Source organism: Aotus nancymaae, unplaced genomic scaffold (genome assembly GCF_030222135.1).
Source record: "Aotus nancymaae isolate 86718 unplaced genomic scaffold, 86718_ANA_hifiasm-v0.15.2.pri h1tg000016l, whole genome shotgun sequence".
In the NCBI taxonomy this organism is placed as follows: Eukaryota; Metazoa; Chordata; class Mammalia; order Primates; family Aotidae; genus Aotus; species Aotus nancymaae.
The window spans coordinates 84351912-84376961 of NW_026988428.1; the positions used below are offsets into that span (position 1 = coordinate 84351912).

The 25050-nt window shown below is 34.8% G+C and overlaps 1 protein-coding gene across 7 annotated transcripts in view; it reads left to right on the forward strand.

The window, feature by feature from the left end:
- The window catches only part of LOC105713875 (putative solute carrier organic anion transporter family member 1B7), a 107954-nt gene that overhangs the window by 55103 nt on the left and 27801 nt on the right, over nucleotides 1-25050 (forward strand). For 5 of the 7 annotated variants that reach the window (XM_064377775.1, XM_012447697.2, XM_012447698.2 and 2 more), the window contains 5 exons: nucleotides 9248-9472; nucleotides 13015-13179; nucleotides 14559-14754; nucleotides 17689-17854; nucleotides 20045-20229. In XM_064377775.1, coding sequence (XP_064233845.1) covers nucleotides 9248-9472; nucleotides 13015-13179; nucleotides 14559-14754; nucleotides 17689-17854; nucleotides 20045-20229 — 937 coding nt within the window. Of the gene's footprint in view, nucleotides 1-9247; nucleotides 9473-13014; nucleotides 13180-14558; nucleotides 14755-17688; nucleotides 17855-20044; nucleotides 20230-22208; nucleotides 22374-25050 lie in introns of all 7 variants that reach the window. The other 2 variants (XR_010343074.1, XR_010343073.1) reach the window with 1 other exon arrangement.

A 25050-nucleotide genomic window follows, 5' to 3' on the forward strand; every position in this document is an offset into this window, starting at 1 on the left:
CTATGAAGACTATTATTGTTATTTTGTTAGAGATTGCATTGAATCTGTAGATTACTTTGGGTAGTATAGACATTGAAATAACATTGATTCTTCCAATCCAAAGACATAGGATATTTTTTCCAATTTTTGTTGCCCTCCTTAATTTCTTTCATTAATGTCGTGTTTTATAATTTTCATTACAAAGATCCTTCATTTCTTTTGTTAAATTAATTCTTAGGTATTTAATTTTATTTGTGGCTATTTTTAAATTTTCTTTGTCAGATTGTTCACTGTTAGCATATGGAAATGGTACTGGTTTCTATGTTGTTTTTGTACTGTGCAATTTAACTAAATTTGTTTATCAGGTTGATAGCTTCCTTGCGGCATCTTTAGGTTTTTCTAAATATTAGATCTTATCATATACAACTATAATTTGACTTCTTCCCTTCCAATTTGGATGCCTTTTATATCTTTGTTGTCTGATTGCTCTAGCTAGGACTTCTAGTACTGTGTTGAATACAAATGGTGATGATGGACATCCTGGTACTGTTACAGATTATAGAGGAAAGGCTTTTAGTTTTTTCCCTTTAAGTATGTACTAGCTGTGGGTCTGTCATCTATTGCTTTTATTATTTTGAGCTGTTTCTTCCATGCTCAGTTTTTTGAAGTTTTTTTTATTATGTAGGAATGGTAAATTTTATCAAATGCTTTTTTTCAGCATCAATTGAAATGATTGCAAAATTTTTATCTTTTATTCTGTTGATACAATGTGTCCAGTTGATTTATTTCCATATATTGAATGATCCTTGCCACTTCATCATGGGAAACGATCATTCTTATATATTGTTGAATTTGGTTTGTTAGAATTTTGTTGAGGATTTTTGCATAATTCTTCATCAGAGATTTTGGCCTGTAGTTTTCCTTTCTTTTTTTTTGCCAGGCGGGGGGAAGATTTTCTTTATTATAAATGAGGAGGAAATTTTAAACCTTAATTATTTAATGAATCTAAGCAATGTTAATTAGTAGCTGCTAACATCATAAGAGAGAAACACTCATACATTTACAGTTGGTAGTGTATTTTTCTATACTCATAGAAATTTACGCTACCAACTGTACCCCTTTTATTTTTTCTTTTATTTATTTATTTTGTAGAGACTGGGTTTCACTGTGTTGCCCAAGCTGATTTCAAACTCCTGGCCTCAAGCAGTCCTCCCACCTTAGCCTCCCAAAGTGCTGGGATTACAGGCATGAGACACACTATCTGGAATAATTCTTGCCTAAAAATTGAGCCTGAGTCTGATGAAGTCTCTAGTTTTAAATCACCTATGCATAGGAAATACAGGGAGACAGGAATAAGTTAAATTTCAGGAATACAATCAGTAAATTCCAGACTGTTGGAAACTTCACACAATTAGAGGACCAACTTCTTTTGTACGTAAAATGCAAGGAAAGAGGAATGAATCAGAGATTTAAGATTCATAATCAGCTGCAATGTGGATCTTATTTAGATTCTTATTTGAACCAGAAGGGAGTGAACAAAGATACTGGGGAAATTTGAACTATCATTTGAAGATAAGAAATTATTATTAAGAAATTAACATTTTTAGGTCTTATATTTGTCGATGTTTTCTTTTTTTTAATTGCATTTTAGGTTTTGAGGTACATATGAAGAACATGCAGGATTGTTGCATAGGTAAACACATGGCAGTGTGATTTGCTGTCTTCCTCCCCATCACCTATATCTGGCATTTCTCCCCATACTCTCTCTCCCCAACTCCCCACCTCCTGCTGTCCCTCCCCTATTTCCCCCTGACAGACCCCAGTGTGTGATGCTCCCCTCCCTGTGTCCATGTGTTCTCATTGTTCAATGCCCATCTATGACTGAGAACATGCGGTATTTGATTTTCTGTTCTTGTGTCAGTTGCTGAGAATGATGGTTTCCAGGTTCATCCATGTCCCTACAAAGGACATGAACTCATTGTTTTTTATGGCTGCATAGTATTCCATAGTGTATATGTGCCACATTTCCCCTGTCCAGTCTATTATCGATGGGCATTTGGGTTGGTTCCAGGTCTTTTACTGTAAACAGTGCTGCAATGAACATTCATGTGCATGTGTCCTTATAGTAGAATGATTTATAATCTTTTGGATATATACCCAGTAATGGGATTTCTGGATCAAATGGAATTTCTAGTTCTAGGTCCTTGAGGAATCGCCACACTGTCTTCCACAATGGTTGAACTAATTTACACTCCCACCAACAGTGTAAAAGTGTTCCTATTTCTCCACATTCTCTCCAGCATCTGTTGTCTCCAGATTTTTTAATGATCGCCATTCTAATTGGCTTGAGATCGTATCTCAATGTAGTTTTGATTTGCATTTCTTTAATGACCAGTGATGATGAGCATTTTTTCATATGTTTGTTGGCCTCATTTATGTCTTCTTTTGTAAAGTGTCTGTTCATATCCTTCGCCCACTTTTTGAATGGGCTTGTTTGTTTTTTTCTTGTAAATCTGCTTTAGTTCATGGTAAATTCTGGATATCAGTCCTTTGTCAGATAGGTAAACTGCAAAAATTTTTTCCCATTCTCTTGGTTGCCAATTCACTCTAATGACTGTTTCTTTTGCTGTGTAGAAGCTGTGGAGTTTGATCAGGTCCCATTTGTCTATTTTGGCTTTTTTTGCCAATGCTTTTAGTGTTTTGGTCATGAAGTCCTTGCCTATGCCTATGTCCTGAATGGTTTTGCCTAGATTTTCTTCTAGGGTTTTTATGGTGTTAGGTCTTATGTTTAAGTCTTTAATCCATCTGGAGTTAATTTTAGTGTAAGGTGTCAGGAAGGGGTCCAGTTTCTGCTTTCTGCACATGGCTAGCCAGTTTTCCCAACACCATTTATTGAACAGGGAATCCTTTCCTCACTGCTTGTTTTTATCAGGTTTGTCAAAGATCAGATGGTTGTAGACATGTAGTGTTGCCTCCGAGGCCTCTGTTCTGTTCCATTGGTCTATGTCTGTTTTGGTACCAGTACCATGCTGTTTTGATTACTGTAGCCTTGTAGTATAGTTTGAAGTCAGGTAGCGTGATGCTTCTAGTTTTGTTCTTTTTGCTTAGAATTGACTTGGCTATGTGGGCTCTATTTGGTTCCATATGAAGTTTAAGGTGGTTTTTTCCAGTTCTGTGAAGAAGGTCATTGGTAGCTTAATGAGGATAGCATTGAATCTGTAAATTACTTTGGGCAGTATGGCCATTTTCACAATATTGATTCTTCCTAACCATGAGAATGGAATATTTCTCCATCTGTTTGTGTCCTCTCTTATTTCATTGAGCAGTGGTTTGTAGTTCTCCTTGAAGAGGTCCTTTATGTTCTTTGCTAGTTGTATTCCTAGATATTTTATTCTCTTTGTAGAAATTGTGGATGGCAGTTCATTCTTGATTTGGCTCTCTTTAAGTCTGTTATTGGTATATAGGAATGCTTGTGATTTTTGCACATTGATTTTGTCCTGAGACTTTGCTGAAGTTGCTTATCAGTTTCAGGAGATTTTGGGCTGAGACGATGGGGTCTTGTAGATATACAATCATGTCGTCTGCAAAGAGAGACAATTTGACTTTCTCCTTTCCTTTTTGTATACCCTTTATTTCTTTTTCTTGCCTGATTGCTCTGGCTAGAACTTCCAGTACTATATTGAATAGGAGTGATGAGAGAGGGCGTCCTTGTCTAGTGCCAGATTTCAAAGGGACTGCTTCCAGTTTTTGCCCATTCAGTATATTAGCTGTTGGTTTGTTGTAAATGGCTTTTATTATTTTGAGATACGTTCTGTCAATACCTAGTTTATTGAGGGTTTTTAGCATAAAGGGCAGTTGAATTTTGTCAAAGGCCTTCTCTGCATCAATTGAGATAATCATGTGGTTTTTGTCTTTGGTTCTGTTTATGTGGTGAATTACATTTATAGACTTGCGTATGTTGAACCAGCCTTGCATCACCGGGATGAAGCCTACTTGATCATAGTGGATAAGTTTTTTGATATGCTGTTGTAATCAGTTTGCCAGTATTTTATTGAAGATTTTTGCATCTATGTTCATCATGGATATTGACCTGAAGTTTTCTTTTCTTGCTGAGTCTCTGCCGGGTTTTGGTATCGGGATGATGTGGGTCTCATAAAATGATTTGGGAAGGATTTCCTCCTTTTGAATTGTTTGGAATAGTTTCAGAAGGAATGGTACCAGCTCCTCTTTTTATGTCTGGTAGAATTCGGCTGTGAACCCATCTGGACCTGGGCTTTTTTGGGGTGATATGCTCTTAATTACCTCCTCAACTTCTGTCCTTGTTACCGGTCTATTCAGGGTTTTGACTTCTTCCTGGTTTAGGTTTGAGAGGATGAAAATGTCCAGGAATTTATTCATTTCTTCCAGCTTTCCTAGTTTATGTGCGTAGAATTGTTTGTAATAATCTCTGATGATGGTTTGTATTTCTGTGGAATATGTGGTGATATCCTCTTTATCATTTTTTTTTTGAATCTATTTGATTATTCTCTCTCTTCTTTTTTATTAAGCTAGCTAGTGGTCTGTCTATTTTGTTGATCTTTTCAAAAAACCAGCTCCTGGATTTATTGCTTTTTGAAGGGTTTTTTGTGTCTCTATCTCCTTCAGTTCTGCTCTGATCTTAGTTAACTATTTCTTGTCTTCTGCTAGGTTTTGAGTTTTTTTGATCTTGCTCCTCTAGCTCTTTCAATTTTGATGATAGAATGTCGATTTTAGATCTTTCCTTGCTTCTCGTGTGGGCATTTATTGCTATATATTTTCCTCTAGACACTGCTTTAAATGTATCCCAGAGTTTCTGGTATGTTGAATCTTTGTTCTCATTTGTTTCGAATAACATCTGTATTTCTGCATTCATTTCATTGTTTATCCAGTAAACATTCAAGAACCAATTGTTCAGTTTTCATGAAGCTGTGCGGTTCTGAGTTAGTTTCTGTATTCTGAGTTCTAACATGATTACACTGTGCTCTGAGAGACTGTTTGTTATGATTTCCATTCTTTTGCATTTGCTGAGGAGTAATTTACTTCCAATTATGTGAGTTTCTGTATTCTGAGTTCTAACATGATTGCACTGTGCTCTGAGAGACTGTTTGTTATGATTTCTGTTCTTTTGCATTTGCTGAGGAGTAATTTACTTCCAATTATGTGGTCAGTTTTAGAGTAGGTGTGATGTGGTGCTCAGAAGAATGTATATTCTGTGGATTTGGGGTGGAGAGTTCTATAAATGTCTGTTAGATTTTCTTGTTCCAGGTCTGAGTTCAAGTCCTGGATATCCTTGTTAATTTTCTGTCTCATTGATCTGTCTAATATTGACAATGGGGTGTTAAAGTCTCCCACTATTATTGTGTGGGAGTCTAAGTCTCTTTGTAAGTCATTAAGAACTTGCTTTATGTATCTGGGTGCTCCTGTATTGGGTACATAAATATTTAGGATCATTAGCTCTTCTTGTTGCATTGATCCTTTTATCATTATGTAATGTCCTTCTTTGTCTCTTTTGATCTTTGCTGGTTTAAAGTCTATTTTATCAGAGATGACAATTGCAACTCCTCCTTTTTTTTTTGCTCTTCATTTGCTTGGTAAATCCTCCTCCACCCCTTTATTTTGAGCCTTTGTGTATCCTTGCATGTGAGATGGGTTTCCTGGATACAGAACACCAATGGGTTTTGGCTTTTTATCCAATTTGCCAGTCTGTGTCTTTTGATTGGGGTGTTTAGCCCATTTACATTTAAGGTTAATATTGTTATGTGTGAATTTGATCCTGCTGTTTTGATGCTAGCTGGCTGTTTTGCCCATTAGTTGATGCAGTTTCTTCACTGTGTTGATGCTCTTTACCATTTGGTATGTTTTTGGGGTGGCTGGTACTGGTTGTTCCTTTCTATGTTTAGTGCTTCTTTCAGAAGCTCTTGTAAAGCAGGTCTGATGGTGATGAAATCTCTGAGTAATTGCTTGTTTGTAAAGGATTTTATTTCTCCTTCACTTATGAAGCTTATTTGGCTGGATATGAAATTCCAGCCAAATGGGTTGAAAGTTCTTTTCTTTAAGGATGTTGAATATTGGCCCCCACTCTCTTCTGGCTTGTAGGGTTTCTGCTGACAGATCTGCTGTGAGTCTGAGGGGCTTCCCTTTGTGGGTAACCCGACCTTTCTCTCTGGCTGCCCTTAGTATTTTCTCCTTCATTTCAACCCTGGTGAATCTGACGATTATGTGCCTTGGGGTTGCTCTTCTTGAAGAATATCTTTGTGGTATTCTCTGTATTTCCTGGACTTGAATATTGGCCTGCCTTGCTAGATTGGGGAAGTTTTCCTGGATAATATCCTGAAGAGTATTTTCCAGCTTGGATTCATTGTCTCTGTCACATTCAGGTAAACCTATCAAATGTAGATTAGGTCTTTTCACATAGTCCCATATTTCTTGGAGACTTTGTTCATTCCTTTTTACCCTTTTTTCTCTAATCTTGCCTCCTCATTTTATTTCATTGAGTTGATCTTCGACCTCTGATATCCTTTCTTCTGCTTGGTCAATTTGTCTGTTGAAACTTGTGGATGCTTTGCAAAGTTCTCGTGTTGTGTTTTTCAGCCCCATCTATTAACTTAATTCCTCTCGAAGCTGTTTATTCTCGTTAGCGTTTCTTCGATCTTTTTTCAAGGTTCTTAGTTTCTTTGCGTTGGGTTAGAACATGTTCTTTTAGCTCACAGAAGTTTCTTATTACTCACCTTCTGAAGCCTGTTTCTGTCAATTCATCACACTCATTTTACATCCAGCCTTGTTCCCTTGCTGGTGAAGAGTTGTCATCCCTTGTAGGAAGAGAGGCATTCTGGTTTTGGGTGTCTTCATCCTTTTTGCACTAGTTTCTTCCCATCTTTGTGGCTTTATACACCTGTCATCTTTGTAGTTGTCGACTTTCAGATTGGGTCTCTGAGTAGACGTCCAGTTTGTTGATGATGAAGTTATTTCTTTCTGTTTCTTAGTTTTCCTTCTAACAGTCAGGCCCGTCTGCTGTAGGACTGCTGAGGTCCTCTCCAGGTCCTGCTTGCCTGGGGATCACCTGCAGTGGCTGCAGAACAGTAAGGGTTGCTGCCAGTTTCTTCTTCTGCTGTCTTTGTCCCAGAAGGATACCCGCCAGATGTCAGTCTGAGCTCTCCTTTATGATATGACTCTTTGGATATACGGGGGTCAGGGAGCTGCTTGAGGAGACAGTCTGTTCTTTATAGGAGCTCAAGTGCTGAGCTGTGAGCTCTGTTCTTCATTCAGAGCTTCTGGGCAAGTACATTTAAGTCTGTTGCAGTAGAACTCATAAACCCCTTTTTTTTTTAAACCCAGGTGCTCCATCCCAGGGAGTTAGGGCTTTATTTATAAGTTTCTGTCATGCTGCTGCCTTTTTTCAGGGCTGCCCTGCCCAGCGAGGAGGCATCCTAGTCACAGCCTGCCTGCAGAGGCTTTGCTGAGCTGCTGTGGGCTCCACCCAGCTGCTGTGTGAACTTCCCTGCAGTCCTCTTTATACAGGTATAGTTAGGACTGCTTCAGCAATGGCAGCCCACCTCTGTAATGACGGACCCTCTCTGTAATGGTGGGCTGCCTCGGCAATGGCAGACTACCTCTGTAGTGGTGGACTGCCTTGGTAATGGTGGACGCCCGTCCCCCACAGAGCTGGACCATCCCAGGTTCAGCTGTGCTTGCTGTGAAACTCTCAATCCAGAGCATTTCAGATTGCTGTTTTTTGTAGGGGGGGACCAGCCAAGCCCAATCACCTGGCTCCCTGCTTCAGACCACCTTTTTTTTTTTTTTTCAGTTGAAAGGGCAAGTCTGTCTCCCTGGTGTTCCCGTCGCCTGTTGAAAAGGCACTGGAATCTGTGTGATTTCCCATGCAGCGACCCACTGCACTGGCTGAAACAGCCCCACTGAGATTTGTGGCACTGTTTTTGCCCAGGAATCTCCTGGCCTGGCTCCGTGTTTCAGTCCCCTTTTTTATCAGTTGAATGGGCGACTGTGTCTTCCACGAGCTCCAATCACCAGCTAAAACTTCGCACCTGGACCTGTATATTTTGTGTGGACACCCGCCACACCGGCCAAAACCGCTACCCTGGTGACCCATGGGGCTCCTCCACCTGGGAATCTCCTGGTATGTGGGCAATAAAAATCCATCCAGAAATGCAGCATCCACTCACCCTCCATGCTTTCACTGGGAGCTGCAATCCTGAGCCGCTCCTAATCAGCCGTCTTGGATCAGAGGCCCGTTTTCCTTTCTTGATGTGCATTTGTCTAGTTGTGGTATGAGGGTAATACTGGCCTCATAGAACGAATTTGGAAGTATCCCTCTTCCTCTATTTTTTGGACTAGTTTGAGTAGTATTGGTATTAATTATTTTAATCTCTTTGCTAAATTTATCTGATAGAATTCTGAATTCCTTCTCTGTGTCATCTCAAATTTCACTGAGTTTCCTCAGAACAGCTATGTTGAAATATATCTGAAACAACACATATGTCTGTTTCACCAGGATTGATTCCTAGTGCTTTATTTAATTCATTTGATGAAGTCATGTTTTTCTCCTTGGTGCTCATAAATGTTCACTATTGTCTGGGCCTTGTTTTGCAGTCTGGGTATGCTTTTACCCATCAATCTTGAGTAGGCTTCCTAAGTATTTCAAGTGACTTACTCCCCATGGTCGGTAATATTGTGGTTTGTGCAGTCATGTAGAGGTACTGCCTTGCTGGCCTCAGATAAGATCCAGAAGAATTTTCTCAATTACTAGGCAAAGACTCTTGTTCTTTTCCCCTACATTTTCCAAAACAAATGGAATCTCTCTCTTTCTGTGCTGAGCTGCCTAGAACTTGAGGTTCAGTAATGCAAGCACCTCTGTGCCCACCACATTTTCAGACAACAATGAGGATTCCTACTTTTTCCATGAATAGTTATTAAATGGATGGTGGGGTTAAGACTCCAGTGATGACAGCTATCCCGTCATGTAATCAGAAAAGCCACTAAGTGCTCTCAAGCTCAGGAAATGAGAACAATGTCATGACTTATTCCCGGTCTACAGCAATTGCAAGATATCATCAAATGTTAGACTGATCCTAGTTTCAGAGATAACAAAATATGAAAAGAAAAAATAGAGTTTTAAAATGTATGACATATACTTTACTTTGTTCATCTAAGGAGGACTGTAATCATTATCATTATTTCCCAGAACCTACTGTACTTCAAAATGATTTTGACTGGCTTCTTCTATTTATTCTAGGCACGATCAGGATAACTCCTAAGGACTCTCGTTGGGTTGGAGCTTGGTGGCTTGGTTTTGTTGTGTCTGGACTATTATCCACTATTTCTTCCATACCATTCTTTTTCTTGCCCTCAAATCCAAATAAACCACAGAAAGGAAGGAAAGTGCTAAAAACAAATGATAAAAGGAATCAAACAGCCAATTTGACCCACCAAGGAAAAAATATTTCCAAAAATGTGACTGGTAAGTTTTTAACATTCATTGTCAACTTGGAGTTGTTAATATCAATAAAAGGTAGGAATAAGTATTCCAAAATAATAAAGCATACTGAAATCATCAAGAGTTAGCTTTCTTCTGCACTAAATTTAGCTGAATTATTTTTCTAAAAGTCACACTAAAGTTAACAAATATTTCTTGAGCACATAACAAGCAGAAGTGGATTAGGATTTTGCTCTTCAGCAGGAAAAAACCAATCAAAGGCTACAAATAAAACACCTGTTTCTTATAAGCCAAAAAGTACATATTTATTTTAATATTAAATAGTGTAAACTGTGAGGGTTTAAAAGATTATAATATTTCATTCATTCACTTATTCATCAAATGGTACCAGCCACCATACAATGCCCTGATGATAGAACATTACTTTTATTTTTTCAAGAACCTAGTGGATAATATTGAGAAGTATATAGATCACTGTAACAAAGTATCTTAAATAGCATGGTAAGGTTATACTTAACTATTCTCAGGTGTAGATATGGACTAAGGAGAAGGAATTCAGGAGAGGTTTCTCTATTCTCAGGTGTAGATATGGACTAAGGAGAAGGAATTCAGTAGAGGTTTCTCTGTAGGTAATTGGAGTAAGATAATTTTTCTTGTTAATTAAAATTGCATATGTTCATATATATATATATATATATATATATATATATATATATATATATATGTAAATTATAGCCTACCTAAGTATATAAAAATGTAGTGGGAGCAATAGCTGTAATTAAAGTAATTGAAGTCAGTAATGTGAATTAGGATCCTTTACCACTTGATAGTGGCTCCGTTTTTTAATATAAGCCTGGGAGAGCTAATGAAGAACCACTGAGAAAAAGTAATCAAGAGAATGATCTGGCAGCAGTCAGAGTAAAATATTTGAAATGGTAAGGTATTGACAGTGGTTTTCAGATTGGGATGGAATGGTGAAAACATAAAACCCGAAGTAGTCCAACCAACACCTAAACCTTTAGTAAATGTCCGTTTTTACTGAATTAAAGTTACAAACTTCCCAGGGTAACCCATGTTCTCCTTCTCATCAATTTTTTCACTTCCCATTTGTTATTGTTGTTGTTATTTTCTCCTCTCCACCACACTAACTCAAGTGCAGTGAGATGCTGGAGCCTTGTGTATCCATTCACTCAACAACAATCAGAGTGGTTGTTCAATTTCAGCTGCATCAGTAGCTTGAAATTGTCCATGGTAGAATTTACCACCATACATTACTATGGAAATTGAGAAATTCTATAAATCAGGTGTGTTTCCCAACAAATCAGTTGTTAAACATTTACCAGCACACCACTATTCTAAGTTTTCTTAATTTAACAAGCATACTAAAAATAGCATATCAAGGAATTTTTATTTTGTGTATGCTTTGTTTCTACTTTATCTAATCAAAATTCATAATTAATGGATTTTCCAAACCTATAAAAGTCAGAGTTTACATGAATTCAAAAATAATAAAGAGGATAATGAAGATGCAAAAATGGGACAATTGCAACACTGTCTATATTTTGAGCTGGTTTTTTTTTGGGGGGGAGGGGTTAATAAGTGCCTGTTAGCAATGGATAACATACATAAGTACCTATAGTCAGAATAAAAACCATATCGAATTTATTCTATATGTTCTTGATTAAAACTAAGACTAATTGGTTAGAAATAAAAGAAAATTTCAGTTCATTATAAAGGCAATTTGTAAACAATGAGAATGGTTCAAAAGTTGAACAAATTATTTTTAGGTAGTCAGCTTAATGTCACTTGAGTTGTTTATCGATCTGTTTATTAAAAATATGTAATAAGTTACAATTGTTTAGAAGTTCAGACCAGATGACATCCAAGATGCTATCCACCACAAAATTTAACAATTTGGTTAATCTACATGTTTCATTCATTTTGAGCAAAGATCACGACTCTCTTAGAATGCCTCACAAATCAATGGTGGTTCTAACTCACCCAGGAGACCAATGCAGGGAAGTTTGGCACTTTGGCCTAACAATTTTAAATATTGTGTATTTCTACTATACATTACCTTACCTCTTTTCTGTTCTGTGCCATTTCCTCAACTGACTTTGTATTATTATAATCAGAGGAAACTCTTTCTTTAAAAAATGTTTTCCTCTGATTATATTACTGTTAGTACTGGTCATATCTAATGAAAATCCTTAGAGGTCTATAGAGAACAAGATATTTCAAAGCTCATATGATCCATCTCTCAATAATCATTTCTGGGTCTGTCTTGCTGTACTCTAAAACTTCCTGTTGCTCTAAGTAGTTCCTTCCACTTTTAACTTCTATTATAGTCGATTGACCTGGCAATCACAGACCTAGATCATAAAATTTCTGCCACGGACAGAAGTTAGAAATTTGTTACCACACCTATTTCTAGGCATACATTGTTATGCTGTTACTGTCGTAATGTCCCTTGTGACCAGCATTGTTATCCCCTGCCTTTCCTTCTTGCATCTTAACACAGGGAATTTATAATACTGCCAGATTTACTGGGTCTGTATTGTATGGTGCAGAAGCTATATAACAGGGGAAAAAGAAGTCTGAGCCCTCATACTAATTTTGTCTTTAAAGTTTTGAACATCACAGATTGTATTTCTGTGTCTTGGATTATGCTGTCCTTAATTTGAATATATATTTAACAATTTTATTGTAATATAATAATATTATTATTCAGTGCTAATACATAAGGAACATCACATTTCTTTCCTTCCTCCTCCTCCACCTCCTCTCCTCCTTCTCCTTCTCCTGCTCCTTCCTTTCCTTCCCCTTCTCCTTCCTCTCCTTCTTCTCCTTTCTTCTTTTCCATCTTCTTCATTGTGACAGGGTCTGGCTCTGTCCCCTAGGCTACAGTGCAGTGGCATGTACATGACTTGCTGCAGCCTCAATTTTCCAGGCTCAAGGTATTCTCCCACATCAGCCCCCGAAGTAGCTGAAATGATGGGGGAATGCCACCATGCCAGGCTAATAATTGTATTTTTTGTAGAGAGGAGATTTTTTCCATGTTGCCTAGTCTGTTCTCTAAATCCTGAGCTCTAGCAATCTGCATGCCTCAGCCACTCAAAGTTTTGGGATTCCAGGTGTTAGCCGCTGCATGTGGCGAACATCACTTTTCTGATTCTTTATTGTTTTTCTTGAACACTTAGTATATTGCCTGGTACCCAATTGAAAATTAAGTATTTGTGGAATAAATAAATAAGTTAATTAATCTGTTTGTAATAGAATGGTAAAGTGCCAAGGATAACCAAACGTTAAGTGAACAGAGTTAAGTCACAAAACAGCATTTATGTATGATCCTATTTGGGAGTAAAATGAACTAAACCAATAAATAATAATAGGCATGTGAAAAATATCGAAGGAATATATTTAAACTGCTAAGAGTAGAATTGCAGGATACTCTTTCTGTGTTATGTTGTTTTGTAATTTTAAATCTTATATAACATATTTATAAAATTCAAATATTAATGTATTTAAATTGCATTGAAATATTGTTCACTTTTGTAATTCTACAGGTTTTTTTCGGTCTTTGAAAAGCATCCTTACCAATCCCCCGTATGTTATATTTGTGCTTTTCACATTGTTACACATGAGCAGCTACATTTGTTCTCTTACTCACGTGATTAAAAACGTGGAAGAACAGTATGGTCAGTCTGCATCTCAGACTAACTTTTTCTTGGGTAAGACATATTTTTTACATGGTTACTTGATAAATGAAACATTACTGAGTACTTGTGTTAAAAGACATATTCTATCGTGAAGGTGATTTTACATTTTACTAAATATAATTTTATTATCTCTCAAACTTCATAACATTTGCCAAGATCGTGATATAACCATTGTTCTGCAATTGAAGTTAATCTCATGTTAGATGCGTTCTGAAAACAAAGTTGCTTTTGAATAAAACGTTCATATGTGGTATCTGCATATTTGGGTCTTATAGAACTGAGATCCTGAGACAAACCCTTTTGTAATATAACCATTATAATCCTATAATTCATGAATTGAAATAAGACCTCACCTACTTACAAAACATATGATATTGACATTTTTCATAAAAAGAATCAATTTAAATACATCACAAAATATGCATTATTCAAAAATATCACATTTTAGAGAGTATATTTTGCTACAGTATCTATTTTCAGTGTCATTGAGATCTTGCTCATTAAGAAGTTATATCACTTTGTAAAAACAATTCTAAAAATCTATATTTCTATTATACAAAACTATCTATCAATTTATAGAAACATTGTAGAAATTTGATAAATATGTGATGAGTTAAAAATTTATCAAGTGGTATGTGACTAAGTCCTGAGTACAAAAGAAAATAGTAATTAGAAAATATATGTCCTGAAGCACTAGACCAGGCATCTGGATGATCTCCCTGTTGAACCTAAAAGTTTAAACTTAAAAGTTAAGTTTTGGCTCCCAATTAACTTCATCTGAATTTTTTATTAGAGGAATCTTTATTTTTAATAACTCTTACAGGACAATGACATGGAAAAATTGTAGGAGAAATTAACCGTTTTTAATCCTGTATGTTGATCTTTTTTATACCAGGGTATGTATGTGTTTTGATGAATAATGATGAGATATTACTTCAGGAATTCAGTTATAAATCTCTGGGAAAATTTGACGTAAGTTATTGAGGGTCGGAACTCTACCTTGAGAGATGTACAGAATTTTAGATGGCAGGCTCAGAATCCCATAGGAAAAAAAGATTTTGTTTTGTTGTTGATTTCCAGAAATAACGAATGTGCTTCATAGAAATAATCTGTTCAGACACAGAAATATTCTTAGCCATTGCCTTTTGCTTTTGAAGAAACCAAACCCTCATAACTGTCAGGAAGAAATTATTTTGTCTGTTTTATATGGTACACTGGTTCCCTACCTCCACCTTAGTCTGCCACCCTCCTCTTAAAAAAGTGATAAGATGGGATGAATTTGATTCTTCTAATCTCATACTCTATTTTATATGTTAAGACATATCAGAAAAAAAAATTATATATATGTATGTATATATGTTTACAGCTTTTTTCTCTTCTTTCATTTCTAGGAGTCATATCCATACCTGTTATTGCAATTGGCATGTTTTTAGGAGGATATATCATTAAAAAATTCAAATTGTCTTTAGTTGGACTTGCCAAATTGGTATTTTGTTCTGCAACAATGCATCTCTTAGCTCAATTTTTACATTTAATCCTACTCTGTGAAAGCAAATCAGTTGCTGGCCTAACCTTGACCTATGATGGGTTTGTATATATCATTATGTCAATTTCATAATATGTTAACCATTCAATTAAAAGACTACGTGTAAGGAAAATCAGGTAGAATAGAATTGTAACTAAACTTTCTTTTCATTGAGAGAAACTTCATTTTTAAATTTCTTAAAATGTTCACTCCCTGAGACCTTAAAGTTATTTTGTTCCTTCATTAAAGAAAAGCCACATGGGTTGAAATAATGATACCTACAATTTATGGGCAATTATAATGAGTGGTGGGTACTTTTACCCCATTTTATAAATGGAAAAGTGAAGTTTAGAAAATACATAAATTATATGGCTAACAATGTTAAGATTCTGACTGAAATTTGGGGGGTTTGACTCCAAAACTCTTAGTCTTAAGTATTAAAATTTGGGATGTGTCATAACAGTAACATAAATTACATTCTCCAAAAGTGACTGAATAACCTTTATCTACAGTTTTTTTTTATATTAACAACTGTCTTTATGAAATAACACTTTTTCACGTTGTACTTAATTCTCCTTTCTGCAAGATACTTTTTTTTTCTTCTGGAAAAAAAAAGTACATTGGAAATAGCATTAAGATATATTCTGTTTATAATTTTATGTGAGACTTTGGGATATTCTTACTTTTCCATCATTATCATGTTTTGTCAACTGTTTTTAGCACTACAGTCTCTACACCAAATCAAGAGCAAGATGCCTACACAGACTTTTAATTGAATATAGCCAACAATTTAAGCTTAGGAAGGTTCACAGTTGAGCAAAAAGCAAAGATACTCAGATTACAGTTCAATAACCATGTTCTTTAGTGCTGCTTACTATTGGCTCTGAGCTTTCAAACTCTGGATTTTATGAGGTGTTGATTTTAATTTGTCAAATATTCTCATTTTCTTATTTAAATAACATTCTGTTCTTGGAGGCTTGCTAAACTAATCATGAATTATTTTCTGCATGTCCCTAAATCTAAACTGTTTTTGATTTTTCCTATCAACCATCACCTACTTTGGTAAGTCAATAAACATTGTACCTAGAGAACTGGATTTTAGAGGCAAAAGAAACTTGGAGATCATGCAGCCCAACTTCCATATATCATTTCCTTTATTATTTGAGACCTAGAGAATTATGACTTGCTTAAAGTCACACAATGACTCCCTATTGATCTCATATCACACCATTAGTTTCAAAGTCTTCCTGTTTTTCAAGGCAGCCTTTAGCATAAAGCTAGTTTCCTGGAAACGAGTATAGTAACTGTGTCATCTGTTAAAAAGATGGCAGCAAGAGTTATACAGGTTGTTCAATTTAATTAAATTTACTGGGTCCTTCCTGAAAGGTGATTATTTGTAGGATACATCAGTTTCCTCATAGAACTCATAATCTAATAATAGCAAATAATAAAATCAATGTATCCAATATTTATGAAGTCCTATTCACTAGGACCTGTTTTGTAAGTATAAATTAGTGCAGAGGTCTCAGAATTATCTCTGATTGTTTCTAAGGGGCCTTGAGACTTTATCAAGGGGTCCACAAATTCTAACCTATTTTTATAATGATAGAAAGACTTTGCCTTTTGGGTTCACCCTCATGACCAAATCAGATCTTGACAGCCCTATCTCTTAATACCTTCACATAGGAGATCAGATTTTAATTTATTAATCTATGGAGGGGCCCAAATATTTAGACCATAGCAATCATAAACCATTCTCCATAACTACTCTCAGTAGTATGTCCTCAAGCAGAATAATGTATTAGATAACTTTAAATGAAATTATTAAGAATGTGTTTTCTAAATTACCAATCTACTTTTTTTCTTAATTTAAATTACATACTCATTCCAAGATACTTCATCAATCCGCAATCATTAACAAATTTTTGCGAAACAAAACAACTTTTAAAATCCTAAAGCAGAAGATTTGTACAAATAATATGCTTTATAGTTTTAGCTATGATATAAAATTATATTTAATAATTTATAGCCATATAATAAAGTAAATCAGTATAAAAATACTGTAGTTTTGCTTTAAAAATATACAGAACTTGGTCAGGCACTGTAGCTCATGCCTGTAATCCCATCACTTTGGGAGACTGAGGCGGGCAGATCACTAGGTCAGGAGATCAAGATCATCCTGGCCAACATGGTGAAACCCCATCTCTACTAAAATACAAAAAATTAGCCAGGCATGGTGGTACACGCCTGTAGTCCCAGCTACTCGAGAGGCTGAAGCAGGGGAATCACTTGAACCCAGGAGGCGGAGATTGCAGTGAGCTGAGATCAGGCCACTGCACTCCACCCTAGTGACAGAGCAAGACTCTGTCTAAAAAATATATATATATTATATATATGTATATTATTATATACATATAATATATTATATACATAATATATTATAATATATATATTATAATATACATATATATAATATATATACACACACACAGAGAACTTTTATACAGAACTCTGTATATATACAGAATATATATATTTGCAATATATATATAAAGTTATTTATATATATATATAACTTTATAGTGAGCTGTGAAGAAATTAATGCCATTACCTTACCAAAGAAAAACTGAGTCTAGAAAAATAAAATTACTTATTTAATGTGAACTTTCTTGATAGAATCATAACAACCTCTTGTCTAAGTCTTATTTCTTTTTTAAATTTTACTTTTTCTAGGTAATAAATCATATCTTGGTAAAGTGTAATTAAAGGCATTAAAAAAATTAAAAATATTTTTAAAAAGTCATTTTGGCATCATCAGATTAATTTTTTTATCTAATTAAAGAAAACCGTTTATTGCATTTCTCTTCTCTTTCCCTCTTCTTTTCCCTCCTCCTTTATTTCCCCTCTACTCCCCCTCATCTCTCACCTCCTTCTCCTCTTCTCTTCTACCTCTCTCTTCTGTCTCTTTTTGATATATTTCTATCATATATTTTCAGAAATAATTCAGTGGCATCTCATGTAGAAGTACCACTTTCTTATTGCAACTCAGAGTGCGATTGTGATGAAAGTCAATGGGAACCAGTCTGTGGGAACAATGGAATAACTTACCTGTCACCTTGTCTAGCAGGATGCAAATCCTCAAGTGGTAATAAAAAGCCCATAGTGAGTATTCATTTTTGCCTTTCCTTCTCTCCTTAATCAAAATCACAGATTTGATTTTTATTAATTGCTTATCATATCTTCCTATAACTAAGGTCTCCAGTATAAACATTAAAGTAAAAGATCCTAATATTATCTGTCATTGTGATGGCTGTGAAATATAAATAAAGCTTCACGTAAAGTCCTGCTTAGGACTTACCAAGTTTTTCTGTTACTTGAATTCTTATTTGAGATTACCCCAGTTTTTTCTTGAGAGTGTAGAAATATGACCTCTTAGAATTTAATCCACTTAGGATTTCTAAGAAGCATCTGATTTGACTGAAGCACATGATTTCAATTAATTTGGAATTAATTTATCTATCAGAAGTTAGGGGAAAGTCCTGATTAACCTGTTATCAGCACTACCTACTTTACTGGGACAACAATCTATGTGCATTTTTATGTATACATCCTGAAGAGTTTAGCTAGGGGCTCACCTGGGCTCTTGACTTTCCAATAAATTAATCAAGGATCCATGCTCATGTGACTGCCCAATTCTCGATTTCCTATTTTGATTTCCTCAAAGCTGGCACTTCTCTTACTTCTCTTAGTATCCTGCCCTCTTATTGCCAACATATCCATTAGAAATTAAATTTCCTTCTTCACTCAAAAGCTTTTTTTTATTCCATGTGAGCCACGGGTTTTTCCCAATATCTTGGGTAACTTCCAATAGTTGGAAACTGGGTATGCTGTTCCCCATACCTACAATTCACTCAACAGCTCACAAAGTTGTGTAATCACTTTTCAGGTGATTTTCCTATTACCAAATTTAGCAATATTGTCAGCTATGATAATTACTCTCTACCACACTCTTCTATGTTTCAGTTTTAAACATTTTTCATCTTTCCCTTGCCCATTGTCATACCAATATATTATGGAAAGGCATGGAGAAATTTGAAGAATAAAGCATCCTAGGTTGCTTTAAAATAGGCCATAACTTTAATAAACTTGCACAACATATATGGCCCAAAGACTATACTTAAAAGCCCACATCTCATATTCATAGGCTATTACGTTTTTCAGTAAGGGTGATCCCATTTAATCCCTGGTTTCACTTTGTCCAGTAGTGAAGCTCTGAAAGAAACATAATATTAGAATCCTGAAAAGAGCTCTGCCTACATGGAGACAACTTCTTAATATGGACAATAGCTATACCATCTGAAGGCTACTGCAAAGTTCCTTTACTAAATTCTCAGTAAAAATTTACAAAAGTCTTGTTTTAAAACAATGTTCTCTGTATCAAAGTTTGATTTTATTGGCCAATGTGCTTGCTTCATGAAAGATTGCACCATATTATTCTTAGTGAAAAAAGAAGGAAAAAGGACGCTTGGTGGAACCATAAAAGTAGAGATTTGAATTCTTTTACAATTCCGCTTTCAGTAATTAGTCTTTAGAGCTAGTAGGTTCAAGGTGAACTTCCCTTAAACTTTTGTTTAGCCTAGAATCAGAATAGAATTGTTTTTAAAGCCACCTACTTACAACACTGCCTGATTAAATCTCTCAGATCACTTGATCCTAATGTTCCCCTTCTGTACTCTTACCATTAGTCAGGACATTCTGTTGTGTTGGACCTCTCTGGTAATAATATAATCTATTTTATTATCTGTCATTATGGTCTTGAACGCTGCTTTTGCCTGCTTAAATAGAATTCTGGCATCCATGCCACCTCTATTTCCTCTACTCTTTCCTATTTTCATGAGTGGCTCTAGTTTCAGATTTTAGCCCCTTTTAAACTGCGTATTTTCTGAATTTTGGGGGTAATCCTTCCCCAGGGCATGTCCTTAAAACTTAGTAGAGATCGTCTAAGTGAGTAAGAACGCATATTTAAGGAAGTAAATATGGACAAAAGAGCAATATTGAAAACAATTTATATTAGTGAGAAAATTATATACAGTTTCATGTACTACTTTCTTAAATTCTTTCCCAGTTTTAAAATTAAGAATTTATTAAATGTTAATAGTTAACTCTATTATTTTATACATAAAGCAATTCAGGAAGCAATTTTGCCTTTTATTATTAAATAATTGTATTTTTATAATATTTTTTAAATTGTAAATATTTTAGTTTGAGACTTCCTTAAATATAATGGAATGTATTCATAGCCTGGTTGCATTTGGTGAATGTATATGGTAATATTTCAAAAACCATTTTTAGGTATTTTATAACTGTAGTTGTGTGGAAGTAACTGGTCTCCAGAACAAAAGTTACTCAGCGCACTTGGGTGAATGCCCAAGAGATGATGCTTGTGCAAGGAGTTATCACATTTATGTTGCGGTTCAAGTTTTAAATTCTTTCCTCTGTGCAATTGGACTTACTTCATATTCCGTGCTAGTGATTAAGTAAGTATGATGTTATAAAACATTATCATGTATATTGAACTAATAACACACCCAATTATGTATGTAGTTTCCATATTTTAGCTCAGATTCATTATTTGTTACATTTTAATTTTCTGGGAATTCTTTTTCTTAGAATTATTATGATCTTTCAATGCCATCATTAATAATATAATTTTGTCTCTAATACTTCCATCGTGATATTTATCCTCTGTATGTTTTTCTTTTAATAAGACTCTTAAGAAACACACTGATTGGCAATTGCCTCAATTGTAAAAGAATCTCTTAATGATTCAAAAAGAACTTTTAACTATAAGTTGCTTTGGACTTTAGTGGGCCAGTTAGAGAAAATCATCTGTTGATTTCATTGAAAAAAATCATTTTCAACAGAATATAAATATAAACTTCAGTGTGCGATGAAATCCTAATGCTTTTAATTCTCCCACAGCATGGCTTTTGACCTAGTATCCCATAATACCCTGTAGACAGTAGAAAAATATATGTAAAGAATTAATTCCTTTATTCACTCATTAAACAGATATTTAGATAGGTTGTGATGTGATGCTTAATGAAGAATACTGGTAAGTAAAACCAATAAGGTACCTGTTGTTTCATAGCTTAAAAAAACAAGTGATGTGAGACAAATGTTTAAAAGTAAACAAATAATTACAAATTGCCCTTAGTCTTAAGGAAAAAGACTGCTAATAAAGGGAATAAAAAGACAAACTAAAGTTGGGATTGAAAAGAAAAGATATGAGGGAAAGGACTCACAAAGTACATCTTAAAAGAAGTGATATTTTATCTAAGGGTGTAAAGAAAAAGCCAGATGAAGGGTTTTCAGGGAGAGAGTCTAGGTGCTGATTCCTTAAGACAAGAAAGGGCAGTTTGTTTGAAGAATGAAAAAAATCCAGTTCATTGGATCATATGGAGTAAGAGGGGTGTGGCACAAGATAAGTTTGGAGAGTTAGGGAGGAAGCAGATAATGTGTGCCCTAATGGACAATATAATAATGCAATCATCTAAAACTGGAAACATGTAAAGACAGGCATGTAAATCTTAGAAATACAGGGAGGGGAGCACTATACACGGGGGTCTGTTGCGGGGGAGTGGGAGGGACAGTGGGGGGGGAGTTGGGGAGGGATAGCATGGGGAGAAATGCCAGATATGGGTGAGGGGGAGGGAGGCAGCAAATCACACTGCCATGAATGCACCTATGCAACAACTTTGCATGTTTTTCACATGTACCCCAAAACCTAAAATGCAATAAAATTAAAAAAAAAAAAAAAAAAAAAAAGAAATATACATGATAAGTAGAGTGAGCTGAGTTAACTGCTAATTGTACTTTTAAAACCTACTGGTTGATCACATTCACAGTCAGCCAACAGCATGACATGTTAGGAAAAAAAAACTCAACAATGTGTTTTAAAATTTTGTTAACATGAAAATAAACATGTAAACTAAATATACAGTTGTTAAATTTTGATCCTGACTACAAGTCTTATCAAAGTATTTGTTTTTTGACTATGTAATAATAGCTATCATAAGGGTATAAGATGATACTGTGATTTTAATTTTAATTTATCTGATGACTAGTGATATTGGGGATTTTTTATGTTTATTGAACACTTGTATATCTTCCTTTGAAAAATGTCTGTTCATTTCCTATGACCACTTTTTAATAAGGTTTATTCTCTTTTCTTTTTTTTTTTCAGTTGTTTGAGTTTGTCATGTATTATGGATATTAGCACTTTATCAGATGCATGGTTTACAAATATTTTCTTCTATTCTGTGGTTTGTCTGTGTCCTCTGTTGATTATATCTTTTACTGAGCAGAATGTTTTTAGTTTAATTAAGTTTAATTGGTGTATATTTGTTGTTGAAGTTGCATTTCCTTTTGAGGACATAGTCATAAATTCTTTGCCTAGAACAATGTCCAGAAGAGTTTTTCCTAGGTTTTCCCCTAAAATTTTTTATAATTTCAGGCTTTACATTTACATCTTTAATCAATTTTGAGTTAATTTTTATATATGGCAAGAGATATGGATTCAATTTTATGTCTGCGTATATGACTCTCCGACTTCCCCAGCACCATTTATTGAATATGGTGTCCTTTCCTCAGTGTACATATTTTTTTGCCATTGTCAAAGGTGAGTATGTTGTAGGTATGCGGCTTTGTCTCTGGCTTCTGTAGTCTGTTCCATTAATCTATGCATCTATTTTTATACTAGTAGTATTTATTTTGGCTTATAGACTTGAAATATAATATAAAGTCAGGTGAATTTTAATTTTTTTTCTAATTCTATAACAATGGAAATTGATAATTTAATAGAAATTGCATTGTATCTATAGATTGCTTTGGGCAGGATGGTCATTTCACACAATATTCATTATTCTAATTCATAAGCATGGGAAATTTTTCCATTTGTTTGTGTGATAGATGACTTTTTTCATCCGTTCTTTTTGTAGAGATTTTTTACCTGTTTGGTTAAATGTATTCCTATTTATTTTTTTATTGATTATATCTATCAGTAAAACAAATCTTACTATAGACAACTATATTATCTATCAGTTATCTATGAGATAGATAACTGTATTGGGATTCACTTGTTGATTTGGTTCTCAACTAGATCATTATTCATGTATGGAAATGATACTCACTTTTGTACATTGGTTTTGTATCCTGAAACTTTACTGAAGTAACTTAACAAGTCTAGGAGACTTTCGGAGGAGTGTTTAGGATTTTCTAGGTATGAGATTATATCATAAATGAACAGAAATAATTTGAATACTTATTTTCCAATTTGAATATCTTTGGATACCTTTTATTCTTTTCTTTGCGTGATTGCTGTAGATAGAACACCCAATACTATGTTCAACAGGAGTGCTGAAAATAAGCATCCTCATTTTGTTCCCATTCTTAGAAGTAATGCTTACAATTTCCCTTTACTCCATATGTTGTAGGCTGTGGTTTGCATTTTATGGCTTTCATTATTTTGAAGTTTGTTTCTTCTATGCCTAGTTTAGTAATGGTTTTTATCATAAAAGAATGCTGGATTTTATGAAGTGCTTTTTCTATATCAATTGATTTTATCATATGCTTTTTGGCTTTAATTATATTAATTTGATGAATCACATATGTTGATTTGCATATGTTGACCCATCCCTGCATTTCAAGAATAAATCCCATTTCATCATTGTGATGAATCTTTTGATGTGCTACTGAACTTAATTTTCCACTGTTTTGTTGAAGATATTTGGATCTATGTTCATCAGGAATATTGGTCTGTAGTTTTATGTTTTATTTGTTGTTTTCTTGCCTAGTTTTGGTGTCAGGGTGATGCTGATGTCATAGAATGAGTTAGGGAGGATTCCTTTCTTCTTGATTTTTTTTATTAGAATTGGTATTGTTTCTTCCTTGTTTCTTTGGTAGAATTTATCAGTGATGTCAACTGTTCCTGCACTTTTTGTTGTTGTTGCTAGGAGATTGTTTTATTACTGATTCAATTTCATTACTCATTATTTGTTCAGTGTTTCTGTTTCTTTTGGTTCAAATTCTGGAGATTGTATGTTTCCAGGAATTTATCAATTTTCTCTAGGCTTTCTATTTTGTATATGTAGAGATGTACATAGTAGTCTCTGATGATCTTTTGTATTGCTGTGGTAATAGTTTTAATGTCCCCTTTATCATTTCTGATTGTGCTTATTTGAATCTTCTTTTTTATGATTAATCTACTAGCATCTAGCAATCTTCTTTACATTTTCAAATAACCAACTTTTTATTTCACTGATCCTTTGTAAATCTTTTGCCCACATTTCATTTACTTTTGTTCTTTGTTATTACTTTAATCTGCCAGTTTTGGGTCTGTGTTGTTCTTGACTCAAATGAAATAACACATTTAACTTTAACTTCTTGGGGTGCTTTTTGTAATGAATTCATCCTGGAAGATGTCCATGAAAACCCAGAGCTGCTCAATATCATATATGAAGCAGGAGTCACACTACAGTCATATGTATCTTACATGATAACAGTGCATGGGTGTGTGCATGCAAGTGAACATGTGAGTATGAGCATGAAGGGAGTAGTGTGAGTGTGCATGCATGTGAATGAGTGTGTGTGATTTTTCTTGTATATGTATGTTATTATATTACACACATTCATCATTTCCACCGAATTGAAGACTTCAGGCCCACTCTTAGAAAAATACTCACCCTATCTGCAAGTCCCTCAAATCTCCTGCATGCTCACCCTTTCCCTGGGTGAAAATACAAGTTGATAACACATGTCAGTTTGCCTTGTGTGTGTAGTATACAAAGTGCAACCTGATATTTGAGAGTAATATCTCAATAGAAAAGTTAGCCTCTCCTTCCTGCTGATTTTCTCCCGACCATCTCTTTATGAAATAAACTTCCTCCTTAAATAGCAGACATGGATTTATTGTCTTCAGTGTGGTATTGTGCTCTCAACTGGGCTAACAAAGTGCTTCTGTATTTGGTGAAAGCAGAGCCAAAACACACTTTCCATTTATTGTCTCTCCTAATATGTAACTCTCTTATATTTAACTGTTACTATATTATGTTTCATTTAATTTTTGACTTTTAAAATTTTATAAATTCTGTTGAATTATTTTCAGAATCTCAATAAATGATAGCTGTTTTGTAAGAAAAACTGGCAATCATGTGTAAATGAAATTGAAGTTTAGAGTGCTAGCTCATTTTATTGAATTCTTAGAACACGAGATAAGCATTATTATCCTCATTTAGCAAACAAGGAAACTGAGGCTAAGAAAGATTAAGAGATATACTTCTCCAAGTCACTTAGATGAG